General features: G+C 26.9%; 1 protein-coding gene across 1 annotated transcript; it reads right to left on the reverse strand.

Moving 5' to 3' along the window:
* Positions 1–4,281: 4,281 nt before the first annotated feature.
* Positions 4,282–5,581, reverse strand: LOC135929676 (uncharacterized). The gene has a single exon (XM_065466363.1). It carries the CDS (start codon positions 5,480–5,482, stop codon positions 4,322–4,324), a length of 1,161 nt encoding a protein of 386 aa, XP_065322435.1. The 5' UTR covers positions 5,483–5,581; the 3' UTR covers positions 4,282–4,321.
* Positions 5,582–11,421: the final 5,840 nt, after the last annotated feature.

Below are 11,421 nucleotides of genomic sequence, written 5' to 3' on the forward strand. Positions count from 1 at the left end.
GTTCGGATTAAATTTCAGACTTTATGCAAGATTTATTATAAAATAAATTTAGCTGGAGACCCTTTGACCGAGGTACCCCGGGCGAAATTGACATGGATAGAAATATTTTCTTTAATCATAATTAATTATAATTATAACCGATATAATGCTATTATATAAATAATATAGGGGTGATAAGGTTTAAAAATTATGGAAGCTATATTTCTATTTGTCTATGACATTGAAATCGATCTATACAGATAAGATACTTGCACGAAGCATCCTACTTTTAAATCAGAAATCTTGGTGAGAAAAAAACAATTTATTTTGGCATAAAGAAAGAAAAGAAATAAAGAAAGAAAGAAAGAAAGAAAGAAAGAAAGAAAGAAAGAAAGAAAGAAAGAAAGAAAGAAAGAACAGAAAGAAAGAAAGAAAGAAAGAAAGAAAGAAAGAAAGAAAGAAAGAAAGAAAGAAAGAAAGAAAGAAAGAAAGAAAGAAAGAAAGAAAGAAAGAAAGAAAGAAAGAAAGAAAGAACAATAACTTATTTTACTGGCATCAAAAATGTTTAACATTATAAAATAATAGGCATTTGAGACGGATTTTAAATTTGGATCGTATTCATAAGAGCTAATTTTTTTTATTATATTCGGTTTGAATGATAGATATTTTAGTATTTATCTTTGAGTCAGAAATCAGATGCCAAAAATAACAGAATTCACCGTTGAACGTCTTTCATACACAACATTGAAAAGGATCTAAACAAATCTAACAGATATTCTAATTGAGTTATACCATTTAAACCAAAATTCAAATCGGAATTCTCAATGAGGGTTTTATTTTTTTTATTTCCCCACTTTTACCCCTAATAATTTTTATTTCTACATTTTTTTTAAATTGGTGTATTTCTAAAATGATTTCGCTTTTCATTTTAGGAGGGCATTGTATGAATCTGTTTAGCTTAAATTTTTCAAAATTTTATTTTATTACTTAACACGGAGTTTATCATTAATCAGCCCTTGGAAAGGGTTAATTCTGTGAACCGCTACCCATATATAAAGTTAATAAAAATTAAAATTAAAATCAATTGTATATAAATATTTTTATTTTTAAAAGCCAATTTTAATTTTTTTTTAAAAAAAATTATAAAAGAAATTATTAAATTGATTGACATTCTCATAAATTTGTGGTTTCTGAGTTTTATGTTGTATCATAAGGCATTCATGATTTTTATATGATTAGGGAGGGGGTGGCATAAATTGACCTTATGTGATATTTGCATAAAAATAATTTTGGGATTTTAATTTCAAATATAAATATAATTTTGAATTATAGCGGTTATTTTAAAAAAATTTATTAACTTATAACTAACTTTAGTCCAATCCCAGCCCGAAATTAGTTAATCGAAAAATATATTTAAAAAAAATTATCTCCAAATCGTATTTAAATTAAATGTTAGTTTTTTTTTTTGATTTATACCTTTTATTTAAATATTTTTTTCTTTCTTCTTTTAAAAAATAGGCATAATTTTATATTTGGAAGAATAATTGTGAGATATAATATAAACAGATAAATCTAATCTTATTATTTGTAGCTTTTTTTTTTTAAAAAAAAAAATAATAAATCAAAATTATGTATAACAATAACAATTTACAAGTTTAATTTATTTATACATTTGATGTTAATGTGTTAAAACTTTAAAAGAATTTTTTACCGACAAAAATATATTAAAAAGATCTAAATCCAATCCTAAAAATCCGAAAAAAAAATGTAAACGCAATTATAAAATTTTGGTGTTGCCAAGGTCCGAATCCATAAGGATGGTAATCTCAAATTCGAGATCCGGCTGTGCCTATTCGATATTTGTCAGAATGGGGACACGATGGAGTTAAAACAAATTTTATACCTCTATCTCCTTCTCCTATTTATTTTATATATATATATTTTTCAAGATATTCCGTTTTGTATTTTTGAGCCCAAAGAAGCTACCCTGTTGAATAGAATCTTACTTTTCAATTAAATATAATAAATAATAACTATTAATACGAGAATTAATTTATATGTTTATTTCGTATAATGATCTTAAATTTTGAAATTTAATTATGAAATAGTTTCTTAATATAATTGTATTATATTATAGTTCGTTTATAAAACATTTTTAGCCTTTTACTTTTCAAGTTAGAAATATTTATGATGAAGAGGACGAATATTTCTATAAAATACCGATTTTCCTGGTGGAGTGTAACTGACCCACTTTACAGGGAGGTACTCAGGCTGGCACCTTACATTATAATCACTTATTTTCATCCAATAATTGAGTATAACGCGTGCTTTGCAATATTATCATTTTTTGCCATTGTATACTTTCATTTGTTTAGAAAGTCAATGAATGATAGACGAAAACATAATTCAGTTTTTTAAGGGCATATGAAAAATAAATAGCCCAAAATTGATCTTTTATTTATATTAAAATTTAAAAAATCAAAAATCTTCGTATATTATAATATAGCATTATTTTGTATATTTATATTTATTTACAAATATTTCAATAAAGATAACCAAAATGTTTTTGACGTGCCTACCTATTTGTTTTATTTCAAAAAAAATTCTAGATTGCCCCTCCCAAATAAACAGTTGACACCTCCACCCCCTCCTCTTCCCAACTGGAAATTCCTGGTTACGGGCCTGTATAGAAGAAGCAAATACCTAATTTTATTTGGTGGCAAAACACAAGTATAACTAAGGCTATCAGATAAACCTTTTAACTTTATATGAAAACATGCTTTGATAGCCTTATCCATAAAATCTATATATACTCACTCTCGGGAAAAATATTTTATTTTAAGTTTTATTAAAATTTTGGGGATTTAAATGCTAAAAATAAATGGTGGCTAATTAAATAGAAAATTTAGGCATACAGAGACAATATGCCAAAAATTATATGGTGTGCCGAACTAGTGTTGTTAAAGGGCTGCCGATTTTTAAAAAAAGGCTAACTCAGTATTTTATCCAGAAAATTATTACGCAAGGCCTGAAAATTTTGATCATAGATGGCACAAAGGTTTTGAAATCTATTCGCAAAATCTCGAGGCTTATAGTGCGTACAAATTGAACGTTTCAACGCAGCGTTTTAAAACGCATATCAATAATTTAAAATACAAAACGCAAACGTACTCAAATTAAACGAATGCAATTAAAATGCATTATTTGCGTTTTGAAGCGCTGCTTTGAAATGTTCAATTGCACTATTAGGCAATATTTATCTGTTTAAAAATATTGAGTTAGACGTTTTTAAAAATCGGCTAAAATCGAGCCATTTAACAACACTACGCCGAACACGCCTTAGCATTTACTCTCAAAGACGATACTGGTTTTTTTCTTCAATCATATATTGCATTTTATGTCCATCATAAAGTTGGAATATAAAACTTTACGCTACAATTTTATGTATTTATAAGCATATTGTATAAATTCGTCTTCAAAGAAGTAACGAGAAAGCAAAGTTATTCAAGAATTCTATAATAATTTAAATATATATATATGAAATATAAATTATTTTCTAAGTTTTTTTTTTCAAAATCAAAAATATGTTAAGAACAAATTTATTTGAAAATATTTTTTCTTCCCATTATACGCTTTGAAAAGAAAAGAGACGGAAACCTAATAATCTTGGCGCTTTATAAATGACGACATTTATAATGGAAAAATATGGTATATAATGATAGTTCCGCTATTTTGTTTTGAAAAGTGGCAAATAGAAATAATGGTAAGAAATCGCTCTATTTCATGGTAGCCTCACTAGGGGATGGGAGCTAAAACTCCCTCAAAAAAAAATTATGAGAATCCCTTAGATTGTAAAGGCTAGTGACGGCGTTTGCTGAATATTATTACGAAAATTATAATATGACTAATAAATTTATGTGAAATTTAACGACACATGGAATTCACATTTCAAAAATAAATTCCCCTCCCACCCCTCTTTGATTAAGGGGAGTAACATAAGATATTTATTAATAAATCATTCGTTGGTTTTTAATACAGTGTTGTGCAGGGATTTAATTCGAAACATTTCCGTATTTTTTTTTAATTCGATTTGTAAATGAAATTATTTAACTTGTAAAAATTGATAAGAATATCTCCTAAATATGTTAATTTTAACAATTTTTTTTGCATGTAAAATTAAAAAAATAGGGAAATATTTTTCCATCAAATCTGCTCAACACTGTAAAATAAAATATTTGATAGGTAAAATGTCATGTCATAATATACGTTTTATTTTTATTATTAATATTATAATATGGCGATTGTAAATATGCAACAAAAAAAAACAACGATTTGATTGTCTTTATTTGTCTTTGGTAATGATATTAGAAGCCGATGATTTATGAGTTGTAGACGATCGAGATTTCTGATTTTTATGAGTCCGTTTGCGTCGAGTTTTAGCTTCCTTGTTTGAAAATTTGGTATTGGTATTAGCTTTACAAGGATCTAGGCACGAATCCCTATGGGATCCCTGGTGTTTAAAACTGTAGGCAGACCTGCATTTTCCGTCGTAAGAATGGGCATTATCGCCATAGTGGTTATCTACGCTTGTTGTCATCAGTATAGATCTGAGACTGGCTATGTACGATATGGCGGTCCTTAGGGTCTTTATTTTGGATAGCCTGCGAGGGTAACCGTGGTAATTTTGAGGCAGCACTTTCCGCAAATCTTCTAGGGCTATGTTGAGTTTATGCATGCGTCGGCGTTCTTGTCCGTTGGCTATGAGTCTCTTGTAACAAAGTTCGTCGTCGTAAAATAAGTTATTCGGAATTGGATAATCGGGATTGTCATCCGCGAAGACCTCCTTCATGTCGTACATTCGAGTCATCGAATTGTATTTATTGTCATTTTCGAATGTCAATAATTTATCGCGAGCGATTTCCGGAAGCGTATAATTTGTTTTATCGTAGCCGTGAATGTCGTTTTCGCGTTCGTGTTGACCCTTAAAATATGCTAGCGAGATATCGGAATCGAGAATGCCCCTTTTTTCGTCATCATCTTCGAGGTATGGAACTGCTTCAGACGCGTCATAATCCAGATTTTTAACTAACGATTTAACAGATTTTTTGGATTTATGAATAGCTTTAAACTCCTTATCGTCCTGGTTACGTATTTTGCTGATTTTGCCGATGTTTCTATCAACTTGAACGCCCACGGAGTCTAAAATATCCAGGAAGGTTTTTTGGACATTGATATCCATCATGTACTCGGATTGGCCTTCATCGGCCTCTACTGAAACATAATGCCCTTCCATTGATAAAATGCCCTTTTTGTCCTCTGGACAAGTTTGATAGATGTGCTGAGAACTAAAATCGTACAATTTTTTCAACGAGGACTCGTTGTTATTTATCGCGGTATTATTGCATTCGTAAATGGAACAATCATCGCGGAAGACGGTGGCCATTTTGAGGCAAGAAATGGCGGAACAGGTAATATTTTCTCCTCCTGAATCTTGGCAGGACATATGATGGATTTGAACCGGAAAGAAAAAAAAATTAGTTTTCTTTTTATAATTTTAAAATATATTTTTTTTCAAAAAAAGAAAACTTTGTTTCAAAAATATAAAAACTTTTATAAAATATATATTATTTTTAGATTTTTTTTAAAAAAATTTTATTTTTTTTTATAATAAAAAAAAATAAAAATGTTATCTAAAATTAATTTAAATAATTTTATTATATATAAAAGTATTAATACAAAGTTACTATATTTTTATAATTTTAAAAATTTTTATGTAAATATTTTATTTTATTTTATAAAAAAAACAAAATAACGTTAAATAAAATAAAATAAGGAATTATATTGAAAATGATTGTAAATTGCGCGGCATAGGAATGGCATTCTTGTTTGTAATATTAATATAAATCTTTTTTTTAAATTGTATACCATTCCACTAATTAATTTCGTTGTTGGTGGTTAATTGCTTCTTCTTATTTTTTGAATAAAAAAAAAATTCAAAAATAAAAAATTTTAATTTCTCATGAAAGGTTTTTCTAATAAATTGGATATAATAATATGATTTATTAAATTAAAATAATATATTATTATATTAAAAGTATATAAAAATTTTTGATAATAGGCTAAAAATTGTTTGATTTATAATGATTTAACTTATATAATCAATTCGATCTATGACCCCCTTTAAATGCTACGTTGTCCCGAAGTCTAAAAAAAGTCTTTTGATTCAATTTTGCGAAGAATATTATCATCTTTTTCGAATTACAGCTGTTAGAAATTTTATTTCTTATTTTTTTTTTTGGTCTTTTAAAAAATTATGTTATTTTTTCTTACGGTAAAAACGTTTGATAAAAAAAAATAATAAAACAATGTTTTTCCCCTCGTTAATAACATAAGAAACAAGTCACATCACAATCTCGTATTTATTTTGATTCTACCAAAAAAAAAAAATTAAAAATATTATTTAAGGAAAATGATTTTTCTTTCGATTCTCAGTTAACTTTTGAACTGTTTATTCCAATAGTCCATCCAGTATTTCATTTTGATATCTGTCCAAAAAAGTCTTTGAGCTTATCCCCCCATCCAGAGCCTCAAAGAGGGCCGGTATAACTAGGGAAAGTGATCTATGAGATTTCGAAATCTCACAACCAAATCCCACTGATGAATTGTGAGATTTTTTTGATATAAATGGCTCCCATTGAAAACGATAAATCCAAAGTAAAAATTTTTATGACATGAATTTAAAATTATTTAATAATATAATATAGAGACGATTATGGTATGAAACCTAACTGTTTTTTAATTATAATCTGTTGGAATAATATTATTATAATGCTTCCCTAGGTATATTATTGTTTCATTTTTTTTTAAAGATTGCTTCTGGCTAATCAAAGTCCTTTCCTAAATCAATATCGGAGGTTTTTTTGTGGGTTTCCAACAAATTTAGTCTTTTCATTTAAAACTAACTGATTAAAATAAAATTTTGATAGTTAAATAAATTCAATAATATAAACTTAAATTTGGTTCTTGCCCACAATTTGATTTCACTAAATGTATTTATCTGAACATTTTTTTAACCCTTTTCGTCAAATGATTTTAGTAGTTATAATAAGATTCCTAAATCTATATAGACATGATTAAATGAACGAGTGGTTAGATGGATGTGGAAAATAAAGATGGTGCACCAATGTGTAACAATATTGGCAAGAATAAAAAAAGATTTGAATGATTTGTTAAATCGAAAATCTAAACAATTATTTATCGCAACATTTGCATTTTTTTTATACTACGGAACACATCTCATTCCTAAATCGGTCTCATTGGTCTTGACGGGTATGACTAGGTCTAACGCCACTTTGTAATTATTAATTATTATGAGACTAAACATGTAGCGCGTCAATTTATACCACTAAAAAAAACGTTTTTTTTCTATTGGAATTGCTTGCTTAAAAATGAGAACCAATGAAAATAAGGATATTTTAGATGTGACAGATATAATGCCTTTCTTAAAATTTCGAAATTATATTACGAAATTAGTTGATAGCGAAATAAATAAAGTCAATTAAAACCTTTTTTTTAAAAAGAAATTATAATAATAATAACGTGATGTTGTTCATGTGATTTGAAAATGACAAACAATTGAATTTTAATAACTCTGGAATCTTCTTGTTAAAGCTAATGCCTCATATTCCGTGCTTAAATATAAAATAAAATTTTTTTGAATATATAAAATCGTTGTGGGGTTTGCTGGACTGGGTTAAGTTAAACATTTTTTTCCCCTTCCATTATTTCTATACTTCAAAAAGTATCAGTTTTTCTATAATCAACAACAGAAAAACAATATTTTTAACATCTAAATTTTTCGCGAATGAATAGGAATATGAAAAATATTCAACGTGAGATTATATTATCGTAAAATAATACCAAATTCTTTTAGGAAAAAAAAACAAACTTTCGGCTTTAAGTAAAAGAATTATATATATATATAAAATGTAATTATCCTATCATTATGAGAAATATATTAAATACTAGCTGGTTTATGAATATTTTTTTTAATGAAGCCGATTTAAATATCGTTGTTAATTATGTTACATCACAAAAATAACATTATCGATAAATGATTCAACATAAAATTTTATCAAAAGATTTTTTTTTGAAATTTATCTATTAAAGTCAGGATGACAAAAAAATGCAATAGAATTCTCAAATTATCGTCCAAATATTTAATAAATTTTACTTAACTTAGGAAAAGAGAAAAATATTTAAAAAATATCCACGGAAGAAAGATATCTTACAAATATTATCCAAATTTGATAAGGGCAAAAATATCTAAAACAGGATCCCAGAAAAAGATATCCACGAAAACAAAAAACATCAACTCAAAATTACCCAAATTTGATAAAGGGGGAGAATTTTTTTAGCAAGGAATGGTAACGTTTACTTTCTTTCAATTTTTAGGTTACTCTTATAATTTTTTAAAAAATACGTGAAAAAATTGTAACAGTAGATTTCACCTAAATAATGAAAGCAAGGACTGATGTGGGTTAAACTTATTGAAGTGGGGGAGTGGGGGTAGTCGTTAAACTCTTGACCAAAGTTTAGATAGAATCTAAACATAAGGTGCAAACAGAATATACCACCAAACTTAATAATTTATATGCTGTTAAAATTTTAATATCGAATCCAATATACTATTTTTCTTTAAATCTATTTGAGTGAAAAAAAAATAATTTTCAATCTACAAGCCCGGAAATCCTATATTCCAGATGTTGAATAGTGATTGTCGTAACAGATCATTTATTTAGTCTTATTAGCAGAGTTTAACAAACAATCTTCAAAGATTTTAAAGATTTTTTTTTGAGTAAGCTTAAAACAGGAATTTTGATGAAACCAAGCCTATTTTATGCAAAAAAAAATATATGTAGGATAATAAATTATTTTTACTTCTATATTTTAAGGTTAAGGTACAATGTATATTAAATCCAATATTTTACAATTTTTATATTTTACGATAAAAATGACAAATTATTGGCACATATTTTGAATTAAAAGAAGAAATAATTTTTTAAAATTTAATTTAATTATCGTAAATGCCATTGTTGCTAACCGTATACAATACTTTCTTTTAAAGGAAATGCCTCTTTCCTGTTTGTACCGGAAATAACCTTTAATCGATTAATTCTCTTGCGTCCATTTTAACATTTTTTTTAAAAAAGTTGGTTGTTAAACGATGCAGATATAATTCCTAAAAAAAAAATCTATATTCGATAATAGGGGAGTCTTGGGATGTATTAAGCAGAAAGGTTAAAGCGAGACTTTGCCTCTTCCCTAAAATATCAAATTTTTAAGGGGCTAATATTTTTTTACCCAAAAAATATAATTATATAAGGCATATGCGGCTATAAAATTTTTTATCGGTTATATAACACATAGAATCTTTATAATGCTTTATATGATTTATAAACCTGCAAAAGTACTTTTTATGACTTTATGATTTATCATCTTTACCTCCCAAATCCTGTATTGGTTTTCCTGAACAAAAATTGACATTAAAAATACTTTTATTTCTTAAAATAATCCTAATCAAACCTATTCCATATATATATATATAAATACTTTCAAAAAATCTCCATTATTAGGCCTATCATATAAAATATTCCATAATATAATCACATCATCACCATCCATTACCAATTAATGTTCAAAAAATTTTATATATTGGTATTAAACACAATAATAATATATTTATTAATAAACCCGGTGAACTTATTTTTATACTTAGACCTGTTGGCCACCCCGAAAACGCCGCCGATTTTAATTTAGCCAGCGCATGGCCGGCGTAAAAATTTTTTTAAAAATAATTTCCATATTTTATACATATTTATTATAATAAATGGTCAGTTGTAAATTTTTTTTTATGCCAATCATAATCTTATTGAATTCTTATTTTATACCTAATAACATCAGATTTATTTTGACAACATTTTATTTAGAATTCAATCAATCAAAAATTTCCAAAGTTACGATAATTTTACATATTTTTTAAATGGAAACCCATGGAATCTGGTAACCAGTGGAGGGTAATACATATCTTTTGTTGAAAATCTTATCAAAAGAATAAGAGGAATTATTATTGCTCTAAGAAATAAAAACCGCATGGATTAATTTTGAGTTCAAGGCAGATCAAGGAAAAAGCCAAAGTACAATAGATCCAACATCAGATATGCTATAGATATTGATAGCTCAAATCTTTAACCTGATTCACGTTTTCAAATTGACGATTCCGTAGGATGATGAAAAATAACAATAATGCCACACATATGATAACGTTAAAAATAAATGTCCCAACCAGGTGGTATAGTCAATTAATTATGCTAGAAAGAATTCCAGGAACAAAAATTTAATAACTTTTCGAAAAGAATTGGGAAACACTATCCCAGACTATGAATCAGATCTAGTAGAAGAACCAGTTGCTTTTCTTTCAAAATTTAAAGAAACAGTTGAATTCGTATCTGCACAAAAAGGTCTACTATAATATTGGCATCATTTTTTAGAAGTGAAATTGAAGCAAATTTGTTAGTAATAATGATAGCTCAGAAATCATTTCTCTAAAAGAAAATATGTTAAAAAAATTTCTTGTTTATTATCTGCAAGTAATATATAAGTATATTAATTTATTTTAATTTTTTATTTCAAAAATAATCTAATTGCTTGCTCAAAATTTGAAAATTGTGTCAAAGTATAAAATGGAACAAAATTACCAAGCGTCGAAATTTATTATAAAAGATTTTTAAACTTTTAGAGTATGATGATATTAGGGTAGTAAATATATAGCATTGAGAATCAAGAGGAATTATTAAATTCAAATTATTTGACAAAATTGGCAACTAAACATTCAATAACAAGTACAAATTATTTTTCCACTTTAGAACAAGAATGCCACATTCTCCTCGAAAAAAGCTATTCATAAGATATGAATGTTCCAAATTTCTGTAGAGAATACGGTCGAACTTTCTAATCTTTCCATGCTAGCTAACAAAAAATTCTTATAGTGTTTCGTCAACTAGCACACTTAGTGAAACAGTTTTCTCTACCGCTAGGTTGACGTTGCTTTCAAGTAGATCATCAATATGTCCGGAAAATTTAAATGAAACTTTTCATATACATGATAATTATTAAATATCAAAATCAATTTTGAATTTATAAGGAGTTTTATTTTCGATAAAGATGTATAAATATGCCGAGATATCTGTAGTACAGTGTATATTTTAATTTAATTTTTCTTATAAAAATTAATTAGTAATTAAAAAAAATATAGGTCATAAAAATTTTATAACGAAGAGTCGATTTACGCCGCCTATACTGACGGTGGCGAAAAATAGGCGCGCCTGCTGGCCGCTGATAGATTTGTTGGCGAGGACTAATTATTCTTAATAATACTATAAA

The sequence above is a fragment of the Gordionus sp. m RMFG-2023 genome, chromosome 5 (genome assembly GCF_954871325.1).
Source record: "Gordionus sp. m RMFG-2023 chromosome 5, tfGorSpeb1-WG-v2, whole genome shotgun sequence".
Taxonomy (NCBI): Eukaryota; Metazoa; Nematomorpha; class Gordioida; order Chordodea; family Parachordodidae; genus Gordionus; species Gordionus sp. m RMFG-2023.